This window comes from Perna viridis, chromosome 10, assembly GCF_037379345.1.
Source record: "Perna viridis isolate PV_CMFRI_1.1 ecotype Kerala chromosome 10, ASM3737934v1, whole genome shotgun sequence".
In the NCBI taxonomy this organism is placed as follows: domain Eukaryota; kingdom Metazoa; phylum Mollusca; class Bivalvia; order Mytilida; family Mytilidae; genus Perna; species Perna viridis.
The window spans coordinates 5,794,218-5,817,917 of NC_142454.1; the positions used below are offsets into that span (position 1 = coordinate 5,794,218).

At 34.4% G+C, this 23,700-nt stretch overlaps 1 protein-coding gene across 2 annotated transcripts; it reads right to left on the reverse strand.

Annotated features, from left to right (window-relative positions):
* Nucleotides 1–487: 487 nt before the first annotated feature.
* Nucleotides 488–20,352, reverse strand: LOC148604282 (uncharacterized). Of its 2 annotated transcripts, XM_088547466.1 has the most exons (9): nt 20,044–20,066; nt 16,861–17,079; nt 10,115–10,490; nt 8,563–8,770; nt 8,017–8,139; nt 7,273–7,314; nt 4,601–4,636; nt 4,155–4,265; nt 488–3,901 (listed from the first exon to the last, which is right to left on the reverse strand). In XM_088547466.1, exons 3-9 carry the CDS (start codon nt 10,471–10,473, stop codon nt 3,125–3,127), a joined length of 1,656 nt encoding a protein of 551 aa, XP_088403592.1. In that variant the 5' UTR covers nt 10,474–10,490; nt 16,861–17,079; nt 20,044–20,066; the 3' UTR covers nt 488–3,124. The 2 variants fall into 2 exon arrangements, with proteins under 2 accessions (XP_088403592.1, XP_088403591.1); XM_088547465.1 differs by lacking the exon at nt 16,861–17,079 and having other exon boundaries at nt 20,044–20,352.
* Nucleotides 20,353–23,700: the final 3,348 nt, after the last annotated feature.

The window sequence follows — 23,700 nt, forward strand, 5'->3', positions numbered from 1 at the left end:
TCCAAAGTTCCAAAATCAAGGTCATTTCCTCAGTTGGTCATTTATACGTGTAGATCCAAGTATTTGGGTCAGTGATATAAACATCAGGTAAAGGACAATGTATTGTTTTGTAATACTCTCAGAATGGTTATGTTGCTTAGTTAATCATGTAAATGTGTGCCATTTTGCATAATTGGAACATACACTTAGTTCATTTTGGTTTTTTGGTCTTGCAATGATTACACTTAAGGAAGCAAGATAGTGTAACCATAACTTGCATGATTGCTTTCAATTAGACATCCTAATTGTAGATTAGATTATGTGATAGAATTGAAGCTGGTGTTTTTTTTTTTTTTAATTGGCGAGGGTTAGATGATTTATTTAAAAAAACAATGTATGAAACAGTATGAAATACATGTAACAGAGTTACATTTATCTTTTCATAAAAGTGTACACATCAATGATTTTTAAGCTTAGTTACGTACACCTCTACAAGAAAAACGAAAACTTGAAGACTTGAGTTTAGTATATAGAATTAAGCACCACATAGGCGAAATGTTATTTTGTACAAATAAACCATCTGTTGCTCGTTGTGTTTTTCTTTCTCGTCGATACATTCTTTGTTATTCAAAGTTTTATGACTTTCATGACAGTGTCATCAGAATTACATTATAAAACAAAAATAAAACTGATCTTGACTGATGATTATTTTATTTCCTACTATCCCAGCACATTTTATTTCGGCACGATTGATCCAATTATTGGCATGCTAAAGAGCCTTACTCCTTAATTCGGAAAATATGAACATAATTATGAAGTTTTGAGATAAACTTGTTATAAATATATACATCATGTTTCAAGATGATTAGAAAGCAATTTTTCAGGTCAATCTTCAACATCATTACTGTAAATAATGCATCATAGTTAGGTTGGCCACTTTTTTTCTGCTTTAAAAATATAAAATATCTTTCTCGTCGGTGCGGTGCGTTTCCAGGATTTTATGTTTACATTTCCAGAAAAAAAATCTAATGTTTCCTAAAAAAACAATTTTCCCATTAATGAAAAATGTTATGTAGTTTAACAAGAATAATGTCTAAACTGACAAGAAATGACTCTTCCGTCCGCCAGACGACAGTTGTCCCCTGCTCACTAACAAGGAGGTGGAAGTAGGACTTCGAGCAGGACACTTTTATTTTTATTTAAAACTGAGTAGCACTAAAATCACTTCAAGTATGAATCTAAAAATAAAATTACTTCAATGTTAAAAAGTCTTTTGTTAAAATAACTAATTTGTTCCTAAACAATTTGTTCGCAAAAGTAACAATTATTCATTTCAGAAACGTTAATTTTGATTTTTCGAAAACGTACCACTGACAGATTTAGAAATTCTCGGAAACGTAATGCGCCTCTTCTTTTTTTTTTTGGTAAATAAAAGTATCATGTGTACGAGATTTATTCTAATTTACATAGATAATTGCTTTGATGAAAAGCTGAAAAAAGTATGCATAAAAGTACTTAATGGAATAAAAAAATACACGAAAAGTTTGGATCATCAAATGACTACAGGTAAAAAGCACTTATTCGAGAAAAGATTTGACATTCCGTTTGATTAGTAACAAAGTAGTATATAAGTAAGTGGCTCTACTTCTTTTATGAACTTGTTTAGCCTTTAAGTACCAGTCCATATAAAATTCGGACACTGCCTATTGTACAGGTGATTCTGGTGTAGAAACCCACAGAACAATATTGTTTCGATCTACATGTGGCAATATTTTTAGGTCATATTAGTCTTTCCTGTATTCATATCTGTACTTTTGAGAAAATTACACATTCATCTCACACTAAAATTAACCAAATTAAAGCAAACCAAGAATGGTAACTCTTGCAAAGTGCTATTTTTATGTACAAGCTATATTAATTTTATCTCAAAAGTGCAACATCTAAATAAAAAAACTACAACTAGCTATGTGCTTTTGTAACTGATTCTGAACAGGAAATTAAAGTAAATTTGGTGGGTTTTTGACATGCATGAATCACCTCCTGTCCGATTTTATAAAGGTTGCTACTTCAGTTAATAAAACCCCTTGCAGGTATCTATTCGACCGTATTCCTTGAGGTAAGTGACAAAATAATGTTCCCTAAAGCGCACCTGCATAGGATGCTTAACACTCACATGTTTTATCAATATACATTAAGAGGTTAAGGAGTGTTTTTTGCACTATCAAGACAATCAGACAGACAAATAGAGTGATTGGTTTTTGTTAAGAAACAGACATTAGTCTGTTAATGCAAATCAAACAGTTTTCTTTTTGACAAACGGATGAAAGAGTAATCAAGGGAACCATACACAACAAAGAACATAAAGTAACTAAAATCATACATACAGAGTAACAAAAGCAAATGAGCAACTCGGACTCCACTAAAAGCATGGATCAGGTTCACTTGTAGGGTACGATGAAATGAACATTTCTACTTCTTTTTTCATGCAATTAGATAAAATATGAACTTGCAAAAAAAAAACGGTTGATTTTTACACCCGAATCTTGATGAACAAAACTTAAGGAACACTACCTAACATTAAATTAGAGTTAAAAGGATAAGAAATCCAACTAAATTTAAATAAAGCCAAACGGTGTATATAAGAACAAACAGATGCGATGCTAATATATAGAGCATTTTGATAAAAAGAAATCTGGTTAACAAACCCATATTAACTTCATATATGTTTGGTTATCTTGAATGCCATGATCGACTTTCAGTCTCACATTTTATATGTCACCTTCAATACAATCTATTTTAATATTACGGAAATAAATATGATAGCCATCAATGTTAAAGAACATAATTGCATACTTTAGTCATCATACTGTTGCTAATTTTGATTAAAACTAATTAGTTCCCAACTACACAGTTGTAAGTCTCTGCTTTTCAGACAAGTCTTGAGGAAATTGACTTCAAGAATCAGAGAAAAAAAAACAGTTAAAACTAATGATAATAAAAAAGGAAATTATCAATACTTCACTTCATTTTGAATATTAAAACTGCCGATATAAACGCTTTAATTCTGAGAAGTGTCACCTTCGGCAATTTAACAACAGATCTTTCCAAGAAACACATGGAACATTAGTTCATGCTACTGGAACATTTAAGTACATTTACTTAACGAAACTGGTGGAACATATTTGTCACCCTCGGGCTGGTCATTGGTATCGACCGTAAGGTTTTTGCACTCTTCGGAATTAACGTTGGTAGAAAGAGAAACATGTTTGTCTCCTGTGACAGTGTTCTTATATACAATAAAGGTATCGGAAGTAGTCGCAGGTGTTGTTATTGCATCGTCACTTTTCTTCTCACGATTTTCTACAGCTGCTGGCTTGCCTTTCAATTGGGATTGTAGATGTTGTTGTATGTCTTCCGTCTTTATGAACCTGTCCAAGTTTGCAACTCTTGGTCCGGAAGGTAAATCAACAATTTCATTTTCATTGATACTTTGATTAACTACAATCAGAGAGGCGGTGTCGAGTGATTTTTTTATTTTTTCATTTTCAGTCGGCGACTTTAGATTGTTTTCCAATGGTATGTGATGCGCAGACGCATTTGCCGTTTCGATCCCCTTTACACTTTTACCGGCGGCCTGGTCACTGATTTGGTATACTTGTACTGTGCCTTTACTAAGCAGGGGACCATTTTCATGCAACAGCAAGGCCGGCCAAATGACGAAATCAATAATAGACCCCTTAACTGTGTATAACGAAAAGCAGTTTTTGTCCACTGTTTTACCTTCAAGTTGATCGTAAAGAAGGAACATGATAGGCTCTTTAATTACCATACTCCAGCAAAGTTCTGTACAACGCTTTACAAATTTTATTACACCGCCACTTGAAGTTGGTTTCTTGTATTTATCAAACCTTTGCAAAGCTACCTATATAATAAAGTGTGAAAAAATATTTTACCTGAACTATTTACTAGATTTTGAAAAGAAAGTAATTACAACACAGACAATAAAGTAGCCTTGTCGTTGAAGATGCTAGACTACGCCATTTCCTAAACATAAATTTCCCAAATGAAGAAAATAATCGAAGATTAAGTGTTCATTTTAATAGAATATTATAAAATGTAAACATCTTTTTACATCTTTGTAAAACTATGTGGTAAAAGTCGTTCTTGTGGCTTACCTGGATAATATGGTCTCTCAATTTCTCATCGTACTTTCGGCGCTCATGAACGATTTGTAATAGTTCGTCCATGCATTTTTGTATGGCTCGAATCTTTGTGTCAACCCTATCCTGTATATATTTATTCTAATATAAGTATGAAGTAGTGAATGTTGTCTAATAGGGTTATCAAACCTAAACAATGCATAGCAATGCTTGAAATAATAAAAATAACAAAACAAAAGTATAATATAACAAACGTTGTATTTCAACGACTACAACTAAATAAGAATTTAGTGATATACGTACTTATCCAGGGAAGGCATTCTAATGCAAGCATTCATTGGTGCGTAACAAATTCCCGATTGTGTGATTTGAACAGAATATTCCTATCTTGCTTGTTTTAACATGTGCATTATATCATTAGAACCAAGCATATTTGAAAAAAAAAAATACACGGCACTTACCAGTCCTTGATTCTGTGGATGGGCTACTGTAGCACCCTGTAGGAGAATTATATTTTGTTAGTTTTCAAAACATGAATATTGAGCGGAATACAACTTGCTTGAACTTGAAAACTGTTGTACTCTGCACATACATACGTTGCTAAACCAAACCCAATGTAAAGGGGACGAAATAGCCAGTTATTAAGGGCGTCGATTGTAATAAAATATTCATAGATAAAAGCTCTCATTAATTATCCATAACAAACAACAGATAATTTAGTTCAGAAATTTTCATAACGTTTTATCAAAACCTCTTTATTTATTTCATCATTATTTCATGCTCATCGCCCTGATATAGCTAAAATAGCTAAATATTGCACCTTTGCATTAAACACCAATCAATCAATCATTGCCTCCTTCTGCCTAAATCGTTTGAACCAAAAATCAAACTTACAGTCTGTTTTCATTGTTTAGAAAACTGTTAACATTTCATACAGATTGTTAAATGATTTTTACAACATTTTATAACGACAGTGCCTTGCACGAAATCATTTATGAGCACAAAAATACATGAACATATGAAAGGCGAAAACAATAAAAAAAACATTTCAAGATTGGACAAAGAATGTAAATATTTTTTTTCTAAAATTTAGTTCAACATATTTTCTACCGTTTTGTAAACATTTGTGTCATCACATACATTTACCACCATTAATTTGAACTTCCCATGTATTCAATTCAAGTGCTGCTGATGACATGTTACCCTTTGAAACACGTGTACCCAAATATGCAATATTGTTATCATTGGTATTTTGGTGATTTATTCCTTATATATTTCTATGCTTTAAGCGAGACAACCCTAATGCTAGTGATGCAAACTCTGCAGGTAAAGTAGAATTCACTTCATGATTTGTTTTACTTTTTGAAAGACCAAAACTGCTTACAGTTTGTAAAACGGTAAGTCAACTCCTTGCAAAAAAATGTTAAGGTCTTTTATAGAAAAATATAAAGAGTAATCATGGGGAACCACAAGGGAAAACAGACACACATCAAAGAACATGAAATAACCAATATCACACTTTCAAGTATAATAGCTAGGAAGAGCATACATAGCTGAAATAAAGGCGTAAAATGGGATAGCATTTTTCACAACATTTCAAGACGGTACACCTAGATGCAAATATGTAGTTTTTTGTGCAGAAGATTTCGCATACTCTGTAAATATAATTCCAAATCATCTTCCAAATATACAGATGATATAAAGAAGATGTTTTCAAAATGCTGGAATTTTTTTATCGACAACATATTTCAAGCGCGGTGGACGCGTTATTAAAGAAACGATCTGCATTCCAATGGGGACAAATTGTGCTCCTCTACTTGATGACCTATTCCTTCACTCTTATTAGGCTGACTTTATAGCTGATCTGATCCAAAAGAAGGAATATCGTTTAGCTAGATATTTTTATCACAGTTTTCGCTATATAGATGACGTATTATCGTTAAATAATCCTAGTTTGATACATAGCCTCTACCCCCGAAGAACTTGAAATAAAGGATACTACAGACAATGTGAAGTCAGTCTCATATCTTGACCTACACTAAGAGATTGATGGTAAAGGAAGACTATTGACCAAACAACACGACGAACGCGATGACTTCATTTCGTATTGACAGCTATCATTTCATCTGGCAACATCACCTGAGTATGGAGTTCTTATATCACAACTCATGTCAGAGTTTGTCGTAACTACGCAGACTTGTTGTAAAGCGCTAGACTTCTTACAAATAGGCTTTTGAAACAGGGTTATGTTACTACAAGACTGGATCAACACTACAGAAGTTTTATGGTCGTCATCATGAACTCGTGGATCGTTACCATGAAAACCGATTTGTTCAACGTGTCATAGTTTTCCTTTCCTCTTTCGTCTACTCTTGACTTGACTTTTTATTAGTAGTTCGGAGGGTGTTTCTAGAAAACCAGAGGACGCTTACCCTACCGGTGCACCTAGTCCAAGCTCCTAGTTTTCAGTGGAGTCAAAGTTGCTCATTTACTTTGGTTTCTTCGTATGTGTTATTTTAGTTCTTTTATGTTGTTTGTTGTGTGTTTTCCATGTCTGGTCTTTGTCCCTGGATTACTTTCTTTTGATTTCCGCTAGAAACTTGGTTCCATTGATTCTCTTCCAAGGAAACACTGCATATGGTCTTTTTTCCGAAGTATCTGGAAAATGCAATCACCAATACCCTCACCCTCGTGAAAAACAAACATAACCCTATCATTTTTGAATGAAATAGAAAAGAATCCATAGAAGGCATGCAGAAGTAAAATGTCAATCAGGATCGTTGTTAAATGTGAATTGAGTATGATTCTGCCTTAAAACCAGGCAAGTGGTTATTCATCATATCTTAAGATAATCATTGAAACTGTTTAAATACATTCGTTAGGTCCTAAAACAACAATTCCTATATTCGTCCTTGGATCCGTTACTTATTACTAATTCTAACGGGAAATTTTCCCGTACTTTTTCTGTAGTAGAACAAACATATTTTTAAATTTTGATATCTCCAGTGGACTACTTTTATTAGCTCTTATTTGTTTCCGTACAATTTCTATGGGGCCTATTTGGGATTAAGAAATGCATGAACTGCTTATTATAAGCCTCTGCCTGGTTTTAGGCAGAGCTGTACTCAAATACCTTTCTTTCGCCGTCCTCTTTGTTCATTTTGTAATACATGGTCTGGAAAAAATAAAATTATAATTACAGTTATTTCCTTAAGAGTTTAAGGTAACTATTGTGTACCGTGTGTTTTGCGTTTAATGAAGTGAAAACATAGGAAACCTATTCGTGTATTTAACATATTAGTATATTCAAAGTATTCGCATAACCTTTGGGGCAATTTCATGACGTTAAAACGGAACTTATCAGTGATATATTCAAATTTCATTCGCATTTGCATGTATGACATAAATGGAGACTTATTAACTTTCGGCTTTGGACCAAGTTTCATAGTAATTTTCCAAATTATACAAAAATGAACGCAGAAAACTGGTTGGAGAATAAAACTCAGTTGTTTTTATTTCGGGAATAAACAATGAACCGTCTAAATTATCACCTGCAATGTCAGTTTATACAATATGATGAATCAAAACATATTAGGTTTGCAGAAAAATATAGTTTACGTTTGATAAAAAAAAAATACCAAATGTGAAAATCAGCTAGTGTTGCTGAGGTAAATTTTAATTATTAATATCGGAAAACCATATAAAGATCACATTAAGGTTGCATTTAACTCTGGAAGAACTTAAAACATCTAGCCTCGCATATATACAACAAATCTAACATTATTGGGCTTATTCTACTACGCCTAACCTTATAATAGCCACCTTCCCCAAAAAGAACATAAATATTAGACATAAAAAAAATTAACGTAAAATGTACCGTTTGCCTTGCTTCTACGAGTTGGTCAGGTTGCTGATGAAGGCAAGATGCGATATCCCAGGCATGTCTTTTAATCTCCGTCATTTGTTCCTTTGCAGTTGTTTTACAGATTCGGTAACATTCCTGAATCATAACAAACAATAACATTCAGGATTATACACGTCTAAGTTCTCTCTATTGCAAAATAAAATCTCGAAATCACGGATACAACGACCTAACACTAAATGAAATATACATCGTGGTTAAACATACTTTACCTGTTTTTTTTTCAATTATTTAATGCATTTTTTTCAGTTCATACTTTTCTGAGCGGTTCTTTAAATATCATCCAGAAACTATAAGTGTGAAAGTCGAACGGACATAAACATATTTATACCCTCAAAAATGGCACGAGGGTATAAAAATCAAAATTTTAACGTTAATAATTTTGTTTGAATCAAATGAACATTAAATCACAAAATGGAAATGCCATTATTTATTAACACATAGTTCCCTTTAATGTTTGGTTTATGCGACCAAATTAAAAAAAAGTTGAAATCTATTCACCGTGGCAATTCCGTAAATCTCTTTTTCAACTTTGAAGTTATCATTTTTTATAGTTCGCTTCATTGTTAAATCATCATACGCCTCCGACCATTCATCTGTATATAAACAAGACCATTTCTCAGCTAACAGTGTTGGTCTGTTGGCGTCACTTAAATCTGTAATATCGCTATTGCCTTTTGTCAGCTGAATACCAGCTATCTTACTGAGCCTATAAATAAATTTTGATACTTGACTAGAGTTTCGTTATATCCGTCTGACCGGGGGAATGAGAATCAATTTTTTTTGTATTCTCCGCAAAAGTTCCAGATAAGAATAGATTGTTACAACAAAAATTTGTGAGCGATTGCTTATCGGTGATATCCCCGCTATAAAGCTGCATTAGCTGTCATTTTCGTAAATTTTTGTTTCTGTTGAAATATGCCTTAACTTTGAATTATTTCCACTAAATTGCACTTTTCCTGTATAATTTCATTTGATATCCAAAAAATAAATGCATTAAACACATGAAATAGGTGTCGATATATTTATTGTCTTGCAAGACAAAAAATCAACCTAAATAAATTCGTATGCACGTGACTTTAATTCGCGTATATGCTGTAAGGGTCGCTTCTTTAATAACAAATCTGAATGCAAAGCGAAAGTGGTTATTCAACGGCCAGGAAGACCGACGGACTCAAGCTGCAAAAGAAAAAAAAGTTCGAATATAACCCAAGAATCTTTTTGAAATTTATGTATTGTGATATAATGTGGCACAAATATGGTCATTATCTATTTGAAAAGTAATCAAGACATAGATGAAATGAAATGGAAACAAGACACGTGCTTACCTGTGTATCAGTTATTGTTTTTTTCAAGGTGAAAGTATTTTTAACCCAGGTGAATAACCTGTCCGCAATCTTCGGAAGTAATGGCGAAAACTAATCAGATCAGCGCTATCGATCTTCTCTGATTAAAAACGTTGTCTTCACAATATTCTGTAGGTATTACCGACATTTATTGCTTCAGTTGGTGCACCTGGTCCATGCTCCCAGTTTTTAGTGGAGTCCGAGTTGCTCATTTACTTCTGTTACTTTGTATGTATGATTTTAGTTACTGTATGTTCTTTGTTGTGTATGTCTGTTTTCCATGTCTGGTCTTTGTCCCTGGATTACATTATTTTGATTACCGCTATAACCTTGGTTCCCTTTTACTCTTTCAATTGCATTACTATAAACTTATTTCATTGAATCAGCAAAATTCAGTAGAATCAAAACTGAACAAATTCTGCAGCTAATGCAGCTTTAAACTACGATATAAGGAAGATAAACTAAGCCCTCGGTTGACAAGAAGTTGTCGAATTTTCCCGAAAATAAATCCCATATGGTGTAAGTAGAGAAAAAATGTGTCAAATATTCAAGCCCCTGTGATGCTTAGTTGCTGAGAAAAATGCGATTGAAAAATTGTTACGGACGGACACACAGGCAAGGGTAAAACAGCCAACTTTGGAGTCGGGGTATAAGCTTTGACAAAAGAAACAACAATGCCAACATATAGATATGTAATACCGTGTTACCTTGATAATGCGTTTTCTTTATCAGTATATAAAACGTGGTTTTCACTTTTCAGCCTTTCGATTTCATCTCTAAGTCTCTTATTTTCACCTTCCAAAACTTGCTGTTGATCTAGGCATTCTTGAAGGACAGCGCTACCGTCTGATGACAAGTTCTGTTGATGCATCTTCAGTTGTTTTTTTAAAGACAAAATTTCACTCTTTAGTTTCTTTTCGTCGTCTGTATGTCTATTGAATAACTCCCGTGCACAATTCTGCACATCTGTATCCTGTCTTCTCAGGGTCTCCGCAAGTTTTTGATGGCGAGGATCACTGTTCCAAGTCTCGCTTGCATCATGTGTGCTGCTATTGTTTGATCCCATTTCATTTCAGTGTAAGGCTAATAGATAATATGTAAGAACACAGTTCATAGGACATAAATATATAAACATATTTATTTGCTCAAGAATACAAGCAAGGGGATTGGACCCAAGTTATCACAACATTATGGAGGTCCTCTCCCATAAAAAAACAATCATGATTACAAAGAATGCATAATGACGGCAATTGGATATGACTAAAAATAACAAGAGGAAAGGGAAATGTAATGCAAATGAACATGAACGATATGAAATAAAAACAAAGAAATGGAATAAAAAGGCGGGGGAGGGGGTCTGGCAAAAGGGCGGGGTGGGAGTAACGTGAGAGATAGTCGTTTCATATATACATGTACATGCAGTATTATTCAAACCTTTTAGTTCGTTCGATAAAATGATGAACACAAGCAAAAATATCCATGTTTTCAGCGTGTGTGAGGTTTTCGTCACCAGCCAACAGAAATTTTATTGTTACGTTAAAACCGCCTAACAGTGCCAACAGATAATTTCTATGTTCATTATACAAATTGCATTCCATAAAAAGTGGATGCAATCTTCGAAAGGATGTCTACAACTACAAGAAGGGGTTGGCACTACATTTATACGATATAAATCAGCATTTAGGGACTGCACGTGTTTCTTAGCCAGGTATGTATAACATTAACTTTCCTTTCACCAAAATTGAAGTACTCAGGGGGTTTTCCCAGTTGTCCTTTAATAATTCTTTTGAAAATGCTTATGCTTCTTGCATTTCTTGTCCAGTCTCTTACTGTTGAATAGAAAAATGACCTTTCGGTACTAGCTAATCTGAAGTGGGGTATGGTATAATTCGCACTGTTGCGTAAATTATACGACGAAATATGGATATCAAGTGGGGGCATAAGATCACTTAAGTATTGTGGACTCAGATGGTTATGAATAGAGTAAAACATGTTTGAATTGTCTTCTATCTTTTAATAACTCCCAACCTGTTTCATAGTAAATCGATTCCCTACTGGCAAAAATAGTCAATACGCCAAGCTTAAAGTTGCAATTTTTCTAAATCGTTTTTAACATCAAGACCACACCCGTCTCAGACTTCTGAAGCGTATTCCAGGATGAATGAAAGTTACATACATTTTAACTTTAATATTTTCTACAAAGAACATGTTTAAGTTTTCTAAGAATGGATATTTTTTTGCCAGCAGATCGCATGATGTTGTCTAAATAGGTTGAAAACGTCCCGTTCGAATCAAAAGTTATACTTAAGTGTTTATGAGACGAAACAAATTCAATGGGTTGGTTTTGAAATCATACATCAATGTCTTCCGTAATGTTGCGTTAAGCAGTGATTAAAGCCTTGGTTTTCTGTGAATTAAAATTTATGAACCATTTTTCAGACCATGTCGTTACATTCTCTAGGTCTAAATTCATTACATCTTCGATTGTAGAATACGATAGTGCTGAGTATGAAAGCGATGTGTCATCCGCAAAAAAGTCTGGTAAAACTGATGAGATCATCAGCTATGTCATTAATATAAACAAGAAAAAGCAGATGTCCAAAAACGGAGCCTTGGGGGTACTCCAGCATTTGTTTGTTTTAGAGGTGATTTTGAATTATCCACAAAAAACACTTTGCGCTCTGTTTGATATGTAGCTTTTAACCCAGTAATTCAAATTGTCGCTTACTCCATATGCTTTACGTTTTGTCAGTAAACATGTGTGCCAAACTCGGTCGAAAGCTTTAGATACATCACAGAAAACAAAAGAAGATACATTTTTTCTTAGAAAGTCACTGTAATTTTATGATTAATTGCCATTAGCTGGTGAACGGTTGTATGGCCGTGGATAAAACCTGAGTTTATATTTATATAGTAAGTTATTGAACAACAAATGATTAAACATGTGCTTAAATACAACCCTTTCAAAACCCTTGCCGACAGATGATATGAGATAGGTCTATAGTTTGAAATTTCTAGTATATCGCCCTTTTTAAAAAAAAGTGGGATCACGGTCGCGGGTTTCCACAAATCAGGGAACTGGGCTGTTGAAAGGGACATATTAAAAAGCATAGATAACGGAAAACATATCGTATATTTGGTATTTTTAAGCATATGGTGACTGACTGAATCGGGTCCTGGGGCTTTACCAAGTTTGAGTATTTGAAGACTGTCTTTAACATCTTCAGGAGAATGATAAATGTATCAACAGATGCGTTCGTTTGCTGTTCAAAATCAGGTGTTTGAATACCAGTGTCATTAATGGCAGAAATAGAACAAAAATAATTATTAAGCACGCACTCTCATATTCATCAGATATGACTTAACCGTTTTCCTTTCTCTATAGATTAATTTTATAAATTTCATCAGTACCTTTTGTGATTTTTTTTATCAAGGACCAATAGTATTTAGAATTAGTGCTTTCTAATTCATCTCGTATAGTATTTGCATTTAAGAAAAAATGTTTCTTGTGGAATTTTTTCATGTTATTAACGTGATTTCTGTATTTTTTGTGTTTGTTATATGGGTATCTATTTTTTTTTTTGTTTTTATTGCTGGTTTGTGGAAGCTGTTACGCTTTCTTATTTCTCTGATTTGAACCATATCTTGTCATTTGGACGAATTGTCACGTCTTTTCTAGGAACACATTCCTGCATAATATCTAAGTATTTTTGAGTAAAATTGTTGCAGTTGTTATCGAAAGAGTTGTTGGAGTTCATGATCGTTTTCTAGTCAAATGCATATATTAGTTCATTACTTTTTGAAAGTCTGCATGGCGATAGTACCATACAAGTCTGTTATACGAAATTTGCGTTTTTAAAGAAATTTGCAAGAGTACAATCGTAGCACCGTGATCGCTGTATTATCTATCAACTTGTATTATATGGGAATCAGAGAAAACGAAGTCGTCAAACGAAAATATACTTTACAGTAATAACGGCCTACTGAAGCTCAATATAAAAATAGATCATTACCTATTTTCAAATTGTATAACAAGAATTAAAGTAACAATAAAAAGGCCGATGCATGACAATGAATCTCTAACAACCCCGGGTAGCCAGACTGAAACTGTATAGAAAGTACAAAAACTGATACAGCAGTTAACTGTGTACATTAATAAGCCTATTACGAACAAATAATTTTGAAAGGAAATACTTGTATATAGTGGGCGCATTTTTGTACGATACCTCTTGATAAGGCGATTACGTGCAAATTATTTCGGAAATTAAAAAAAAAAAAAAACAAAACAAAACATTTCGGAGAGATATGCACGAGATATATTTAGTATTAATTTCTGGAAAAAAGAATAGTCTGTCGATCAATAAATTAAACAAGGATGAAAAAAAAAGGTGTAAACAAACATTCCAAGAAATATATCACATAATGATGTAAGGTCAGAATTGTTAGCGAATAAGCGCAGCAATATCTTCTTCATTTTTGATGAGAATTGTGCTTGCCCCTTCTTCTTTCTCTACAATAATCATACCATCGGATATCCAAAATAAATCGATGTCATGGTATTAAATGCAGTTAAAATGTCATCGAACGTGAGGGCGGTGTGCTTCAATCTATTCTGTGTACACTACTCTCAATTATTGTTATGGTAAATAAACATTTATAACAGTGATAATGCCGCGCTGACAGGAGAGTTCCACTTATTGGTCACGCGGGAAAGGGGAGACAATGTAATTTTCGTTTCGCGTTTTGTTGTTAAGAAACCGGAAGTAAACATGCTTGCAAGCATAAAATACACCCTTTTCACAGAGTTTGTTTGTTTGTTGGGTTTAACGCCCGAACACCAATATTTCAGCGGTATTCAGGCGATGAACATGAAGTGGATGATAAAATGAAAATGAAATGATGATGAAATGAAAATTGAGATGGGACACAAGGATAATGGGGTCGATAAATTTTGATTGCCACTAGAAATAGGGAGAGGTGCATAGGGTCGGGCAATTTAGCCTCCTGTGGCGGAGCCGCCCTATGGTTCCTACTTCGGGAGAATACCACAGTAGGGTTTTTTTTAACGTGCGAGGAACGTGGCATCTTTCCCAACACGGTGCACCACTATGGTTTGCAGTCACGTTTTCCGCATTATAGCCAAACAACCCCAGCATGTAACACACCAGGGGTACCCCATTCCACCACCTGGGGCACACAACCCAGTTGCTCTGTGGGCAGGGCGCCCTAGCCCAAGGCTGAGAACTATTTAGTCGCCTTTTAAAACAAGCTTAGCGCTGCTGCAGGCCTATTATTTTGACACCCGAGCCTGCACGGGGCTAATCGCCAAAATATTTAAAAATAAATGTTTTTCAAAGACTTAAGATATGTTTTAGAGCAAAAAACTCAACCTAAAGGTGCAACGATTTCTCGGGACGATCATTTCAAAAAGGGGGACGTGATTATTTTCTTTCAGGGAATACCCCTGGGCTATATTTAACTGACACAATTGGATCCCCTGCCTTCTGATTGGTCAATAATGTGATTTAATGATAGGAATGACGCAGAGCTTTTTAAAAATACCAAATACTACCAATGATTCCATGTGAAGCGTAATAAATAAAGTGGTTGAAAATATGAAAGTTGACGGAAAGAAATCGACATTTTGCGGCTGTTTTGAAGCGATTGCAAAGCGGAGATGAAGTAATGGTGGACTGTCAGATACATATATTCCACGCCTTCGATATAATTGACGAACGTTATTTTTGGGTCCTCTATAGACGATGTTACAAACGATTTGAAGCTATGAAGAAAGATACATGCTGTGAGTGTGATGTACAAATGCTACCTAGCCCAAAGCCCAATAGCTCATCATGTGTTTCATGATTTTTTTCGCTATCATTATCAGCTACCTTTCTCGAAATTCATTCTCGATTGAATCATATTTTTTTCTTTACTCTGAAGGACATATTGACGTGAACATTTATTTCTTTTATAAATTGTGTGTGTGTGGGTGGGGGGGGGGGGGTTTGCACTGATCTCTGTGAATCCCTTAAAACATAAAAACACTGGTTTTTCTGTCCAGTTAAATTATTAAACAACTGTCAAATATTTTGGAAAGCTGGGTCTGAATTACATATAATAATGAAAATCATGAAAAATGCACTTTTTAAAAGAAAATGTGGGAAGTAGGTTGTATTGGAGCTGTGGATCCAGAAATTTACAAAATTAAAGAGGCCTTTTTTCCTTCCTTCAAAGTATTTCTTCATGATACATTGAGATGTCGGAGTTTTCCCATCCCCAGTTTAAATGAATGATGCTTTTTAATACCTGTCCATCTGCATGACCAAATCAGAGCTTTCAAAGCATGAACTAAATATTCTCCAAAAACCAAGACACACACACACACAAACAAAGAATATGAGCACTTATTGACATCCAACTGTACTGTAGAAATGTGTCATTCTTTTATAATTTTCATTATTATGCATATAAAACTACTGCATAATTACATTTTATCCTTTTTCTACTAATTTATGGGATTTAAATATACATGTATTACCCAATGTTAGACATAAATTTTCTGAAGGTAGTACTAGTATATAAGGAAGGGAAATGATTTTCTGTAAAGGACTTTCTTGGATATTTGTTCCTTCCAATGTAGGTCCATATTTGTAATAAATACAAGATATCAAAATATATTAGTTCTATATAAAATGTAATGTATAACTGTCAAATTGGTGAAATATTTAGTCAGATTATGTTTATTCTTGCAGGAAAGTGAATTCTCTTTGTGAGAGGGATAGCTACTCCTCAACAATTATTTTGATCTGTTGGCATGTAACATTAATACCAGTAACCTCAGATTGATAAAGACCACATGTAAAAAAAAAACAACAAATAATTAAGGTAGACTTGTGCACACATGTACATTTGTATTTGAAAGACAGCATTCAACATTCATACATGATAAGAAGTGTCTCAGTGTCAGAAACTTAAAATATGGACTTCTGTGATTAACAAAAACAAACTGACACAGATTTCTGTTCTAAAGCCGAAAATACAACTATGAATCTGTATTCAATCTTAGCATGTGGAACCTGAGCGAACTACGACTGATTCTTTTCAATATAAAATTGGAGATGCTACTAATTTCCTTAAATTAACTTTAGTTTTATCTTGTCTTTAAATATTCATGTTACAAACGAGGAAATACATTATAGCATATATTGAATTTTTATACACGAGACTTCAATACATTTGTAATTTCATTGTTTTAACAAATGCTTACACATATTTATAAATGGTGAAGTGTTGTCAAAAATTTCTTGAAATAAAAACAATACAAATTTTTGATAGGTATTGTTTTACAGCTTATTTCTGTTAATTTTATGTTCTATTTAAACTGGTTGTTTAATTGAAAATAACTGATAATATAATAAGATTGTGATGGTATACAAATGTAAAAATATACCTGTATTTCCCTATCCTTTTCTATAACCGCTATAACCGTGGTTCCCTTGATTACTCTATGGTGTATATTGTTAATGGGTGAACAGTTCTATAACCAGATTTTTTTTCACGCCAGTTCACAAAAGTGTAAGTGGACCCTTTTTTTATAGTATGTCCGTCGCTGGTTTGAGTGAGTGATTTTGACTTCTCACCATAGAGGAAAAACACATAGCTACTTTTTCTGAAAAAAATGTAATTACAATAATCCCATCTGTCAGATTTTATTTTAAATAGTATGTTAATGCATGTTCATATAGATAAAACATTTTAATAGATCGGCAATAACACCAGAAATATATTAGCAAAATAAAATAAATACAAGCTGAATGTATTGTCCTGGATTTCTATGGTATTTAAAGAAGCCTGTATATTTGTTAGAATAGAGTACACACGTCAGTCAACAGAATCTCAAATATCCACCTTTTGTGTAAAAAGGAAGATGGGAACCAGTTAAATACCTAAGACATTACTGTCAACATTCAGTTGTCTGATTTACATCTAAAGAAAAAAAATCATGTTTCGAGTTGAATAGAATTATGATGGGTGTTTCTGGGATCGAGAGGCTACATACACATCTTACCGTCCTACTTATGGTCATACTTTATAATAACAATCCTAGGGATGCAATTGTGTCAGTTATTCCGGACAGTGGTATTTACCCGCCATATTTTTTCCTTAACTCTCGCCAACGAAGTGCCTGACTATCCAGGTACATTTTGAAGAAAGTGGGCATAGAAAAATGTTGACAGTGTGTCAGTCACCTCGAAAAATATGTTTTCTTGTACAAATCGGTTTATCTGGATCTAAATTCTCATAATTTATGACAAAACAACACAATGTACAGAGCCGCACGATGTAAACAAAGATCATCTGCCAAGACGATACTAGCGCCACCACGAAAGAATCGGTGACGGACTGATCTTTCCAGTGAACAATAAAATGACTACTTTTCTACCTCCACCGAACGCGGCGCTCCGACTGTAATGTTTAAAAAAATATATTTCCGAATGCAAACAGGTTTTTAACAAATGCAAACCAAAATAAAATAACTTGATCTATATTATAATAATAAACTCGTACAGTTTATACATTGAAGTTCAATGTCACGTTGGACGGATTCCAAGAATACCCACAAGTAATAGAAACTTAAATCTATACGATAACTTATTTAGACCTGATAATTCTGACACAGTTTTTACAATGATTTAAATTTACAGTCAAATGTGAATTTCTCAGAACTCATATGCCCTAAACATTAAGTGTGCAAGGAAAACAATTAACATGAACAAAACAAGATGTTCCCAAAGTCGTGATATCTCCCCGCGTCATCAACAAAAAGGAAACTACACATCATGACGATACCATATTTAGTTTCGTTATACCTTTGTTGTCTCTCCTCATACATAAACTGGTTAGTTGATTGATGTATGACTATATGATTTCTTTTCTGCTGCCTTGTAGTACATTAATTGATTTTGTGTTATTTGATATCGCTATATTGTAAGCACACACATTAGATCACTTAATAGGCAATGTGTATCTATATTTTTGGAAAGAGGGGAGGGGTAAATATCTAAACTTTCAATAAAGTTGTTTTTTATTATCTGTGCCAAAGCATAACAAGCCAAGAAAGAGAAAAACTATACGATGCAAACAATGTGGGGTGGGCCAAACAAATATTTTGTGCCATATATTAATAACAATGCACAACATGATAATTCAGAACGAAAGGATATATAACATACATTTGTCCAGCTAATAGTAAGAGAGTACAAGTAAGATAAAAATATTTTATTATCAGGTCAGAGGAAGACGAGCTTAAACATGCAAATTGGGGACATATTAATATCGTTAATTAAGTTTTGAATACCCGTAACGCCAAATACAAAATATTTCCAAGAGAAAACCAAAAGAAAAAAATTTAAGAAAAAAAATTTCGTATATATACATGTTAAATTAGTTTCATTTTAGAGCTTCACACTAAAAAAAAACAAATATGCATATCGAAGTATTAAACTAAAGATATAATCCAACTTTCGCCAAGGTATGCTAGGAACCATAGCCCCTGCCAACAGATCAACTGGGTTGTGAGCCCCAGGTGGTGGAATGGGGTACCCTTGGCGTGTTACATGCTGGGGTTGTCAGGCTATAATACGGAAAACCTGACCGCAAACCATAGTGGTGCACCGTGTTGGGAAAGATGTCACGTTCCTGACACATTAAAGAACACCACTGTGGTATTGGATAGGAGTAGGAAACTTTGCGCTCCGCCACAGGAGGGTAAATTGCCCGACCCTGCCCATCCATCCCTTTTTCTAGTGATAATCAAAATTTGTTGACCCTATTATCGTTGTGTTCCATCCCTTTTTTCATTTCATCATCATTCATGTTTATTCTATCATCTATTTCATGTTCATGGCCTGAATATAGCTGAGATGTTGCTGCTCGGGCGTTCAACGAAAAACTGGCTCGTTGCCCAGTCTAAAAGACATTCTTTTGATTTCCGCTAGAATCTTGGTTTCATTTATTACTCTTTCATATACGCGTAAACAAAGGTGTAAAAAATACAACTTGTGATAACAAGAGTTGAAATTGCACCATCTACTTAATATCATATACATGTCAAGGCTGTACCGTTGTACTATATGTACCGACAGATAGAATTATATTCTCCCGGTAATTAATATAACTAATAATGAATAGGAACATACAAAAAATAACGGCGTAACAATATTTGAACCAGTTATTTCGTTGCAATAAAATGCCTTATTGTTTACTTTTTTGATACACTTATCTTAAATACGAAATTATAATTTTTTATAATATTTACAACACGATCAACTCTTTTATTTAACATTAGCATTTGACTCTGAAGGTACATTTTATAAATGAAACACGATTTAGATTAAAATTTTACATATATACTTTGTTTATATTATAAATATTTATAAAACGTCGGCCGATCCGGCCCTTTCAGAACAAAACGAAAGTAAGTCGTTCATCAGATTATAAACATACACAACCAACAACCAGGTAAATGTAAACATATCAGGCGATATATAAGGCTTTCATTTCTAGTATTTTTCTACAATACAGACGGCGAACCTTGTAATCGTGTCTTAAATCTTATGTAGAAAGAACTTACCATTGTGTAAACAAACCATCAAAAGAAGGAAATAAATTACGACCTCAGATCACATGACCGTACATTTTTTTAGCTATACACACTGTACCAGGGACCATTCGTGTCATAAATGCGTTGTTTCTGACGCGCTACGTTTCCAACGGCATACTTAGGCGGATTTCGTGTTAAGTTTGATGTGCTGAACAAGAAAGCGTCGCTTTTTCGCTAGTACTTTCCTAAATAATCCAAAAACATAATATATACTAATCAAACGTTTCAGGCTACGCTCGTATGTTAATACATTCGCTCAAGGCAGTTTTCCTCCTTAACAATAATCACCTCTGTGTCATGGTGCAACCCTCTACAATCATGCGCCCCGTTCAGGTCCGGGTGTCAAAAGAATAGGCCTGCAGCAGCGCTAAGCTTATCGTAAAAGGCGACTAAATAGTGCTCAGAAACCTAGCCAGGGCTTAGGCGCTCTGCCCACAGAACAACTGGGATGTGTGCCCCAGGTGGTGGAATGGGGTACCCCTGGCGTGTTACATGCTGGGGTTGTCCGGCTATAATACGGAAAACCTGACCGTAAACCATAGTGGTGCAATTTCGTAAGCGACCCAAGGATCGCTCACCCAATCAAAAGACAGAAGACGTCACTGGTGACCCGGGATTATAGATCAGAGAAACTTGGGGAACGAAAATATTACTCGGGCTTCCACGTTACCTGCATCTGTGTCAAATCGTAAATTCGTGCTATAGTATGCCTATGACATCACATGTTGTTACGGATGAATAACGTAAGAAACGTCATAAACGTCATTTTTTTTTATGTTTTGAATAATCTGCGAAGCGAATTATGTTTCAGCTTAAACGGACCCAAATTAGGTTATAGCGTATAAACTAATCAGAAATTGAATACATTCATTATATTTTAATTAAAAATAAAAAAAAATGATATATCCATCACTTTTATTAACACCGAGTAGACAGCAACTTTAATTTTCCCGCCTCCATTTTAAAATCAGCGGAAAGACGCTGTCATTTCATCACTAGGAAATGTTCAGTTATTTTTCAAAATTGAAGACACAGTTATTAAAGCAAGAATTTGAAATAAACCCGGCGGACGTAAAGTTAGCAGAATTGAGTTCAAAATTACCATATTCAATCGGATCCCCAGTAACGTGTGTCTGATCACCATGGTTTACGTTTTGTGTAACACGTGTGTCATTCTGGAAAGGAAGAGGTACCAAACTTTTTTCAGATTCACTTGATGATGATGTGGTTGGTGTAACAAGGTCGGCAATGGTATCGCTCATTGTTTTTTTCTGCATAGTTGAACAATCGCGATTTTAACTACGGATGGATGCCTCGTTTTTGTGACCACTCTTGTGCATTATATGGCGAATCTCAAAGCCAGCATCATTCATGCTCTGAATTGTTGTGGCACGTAAGCAGTGTGCAGTGTATGTGTTTGTGCATTTGGCATTCTTTGAAATGTCAGCCATATACCTTGAGAACTGATACCTTTTTGTTGGAATGTTAGTATACCATATATCTTGTGACGAGGGATGTGCAAGTGCAATTTTCGAACAATGATTAAATAGACTTCTTGCATCAGGATTTGTTTTTGAAATAAACAACAACGACTTCACATGACACGAATCACCTGCATCTGGAATGGCGTACATCCTTTTTTTCCTTAGAATCATCTGAAACATAAATTCCACCTTGCCAGTTATTTTGTTTTGTTTCATGTGTGAGGCATATATATTCATTGCCATTTTCATCATTTTAGCTTATAAATGAATTTAACTTAAGTTTAATTTAATTTCGTGGAATTCTAATCCCCTGGAACAAAAATGAACAGCAATTAAAAACCAGACACGAAATCTTATAACTATTGGATTCATTTCTCCATACATGCAAGTGGAAATTTGTTTCAAGTCAATTTGTTTCAAGTCAATTTGAGATATGATGTCTTTGTGTTTTGTTGGGCGGGCCAAACCTTCTTGCAAGTTTTTTTTTTAGTTTACCATCTAAGATATTAGTGCTTGATCTGAATTCCCTCCCTCGTACAATATCTAAATCTATCCTCCCTAAATCCTGGAGAGGTCGGTTTATTGCTGAACGAATTGATTTGTATCTGTTTTGGTATATACTGCGAGCTGCTCTGTTGTCATTTGTTTCGCTCTAATTTCTGTGTTTTTAGTTGTGGCTCCAGCATAAAATTTCCCTAACTTATCGTCGAGTTGTGTAGCTGTTATATTTGAGAAGTCTGTAAATTCTCCCAAAGAGATCCAGGTTCAAATCCTGATCTAGGTAAATATTTCAATGAATTGATAAGTTTGAAAAAATATACAAATTTATAAAAACCTAAATAAAAGTAGAAACACACACCTGGGAAAAGTCTGACACCCCATTTAGAGCTCTTTTTTGTCGATTTTGATTGTTTTTGCTCTTTAAGTTCTTGAAGGTCCGTCTCCAACACACTTTTGAATTATTTTTTTCTGTTGATTTATCAGAAGCTCAGGATTTGAAACATAGAAATTTTGAAATCTGTCTACAGAAAAAGCCTTCTCTAAATCAGCATTTGCCTCACAAGAGGATCTGAAAGCAAAAATCTCTATTGTTATTTCCTCAAATGAGTTTTTAGGGTTAAAAAGGAAACTCAAGACGTCTGAATTCCCCTTTCCATCATCAAAGGGATGCCATTTTGTCAAAGGTAAACAAGCAGACGACGCACGAAAAAAATATTACAGGAAAAAAAAAATAACATACATTTTTTTTTATTTATTTAATATCACAACATGAATTCATTAATTTCAGGTTTAATGTGCATTTTATATATAAACAATAATTTATTGTCACAAAAACGTTTCAACGTTCCGATGTGACTGAAAACGTTGTTTCGGGTGTTGACAAACAGAAAGTAGTTCCGTAAAAGGTAGGCGTGGCCTAAAAAGCAAATTAGTTTATACAATTGAAACAGTGTTGATTTTTGTCAAGAAACCAATCAAATGGCAGGATTCTCATCAAATTAAAATATTAACCCTTTGCTCGATTTTGCCAAGGAAGAATTTGAAGATTCAGACTCAATTGTCCTGCTTATGACGTCGACAATAACCTAACGTCACAATAAAGGATATAGGCCATAATACGGAAAACCTGACCGCAAACCACAGTGGTGCACCGTGTTGGGAAAGATGCCACGTTCCTCGCACGTTAAAGAACTCTGCTGTGGTATTCGATAGGAGTAGGAACCTTTGCGCTCCGCCTCAGGAGGCTAAATTGCCCGACCTTACCCATCCCTCCCTTTTGCTAGTGGCAATCAAAATTTGTCGACCCTACTGTCCTTGTGTCCCATCCCGTTTTTCATTTCATCATCATTTCATGTTCATCGTCTGAATATAGCTGAAATATTGCTGCTCGGACGTTAAACTCCAACAATCAATCAATCCATCTCGAATGGTGACAACATTTTCAAACGTCAAAACTCTGTCCCTTTTCCGTTTAGATCGTTCCGTTGGTAAAATACTACATGCAGATGCAATATTAGCTTCAGGATATGTGTTTAGATGCTGGGGTATTTCGCAATACGACCTTCTGCTTCGCTTATTATTGCTTTGCAAGATATTTGCAAAATGTGAAGCACAAATTTTCCAATGACTTTCAAACAAGTTT

Excerpts from the sequence above, each read along its gene's own strand:
- LOC148604282 (XM_088547465.1), bottom strand. The coding sequence starts at position 10,473 with ATGGGATCAAACAATAGCAGCACACATGATGCAAGCGAGACTTGGAAC. Across the intron at positions 4,266-4,600 it reads ATCCACAGAATCAAGGACTG|GATAGGGTTGACACAAAGAT; the intron begins GTAAGTGCCGTG and ends AAATATATACAG. Across the intron at positions 3,902-4,154 it reads TGAGAGACCATATTATCCAG|GTAGCTTTGCAAAGGTTTGA; the intron begins GTAAGCCACAAG and ends TTTATTATATAG.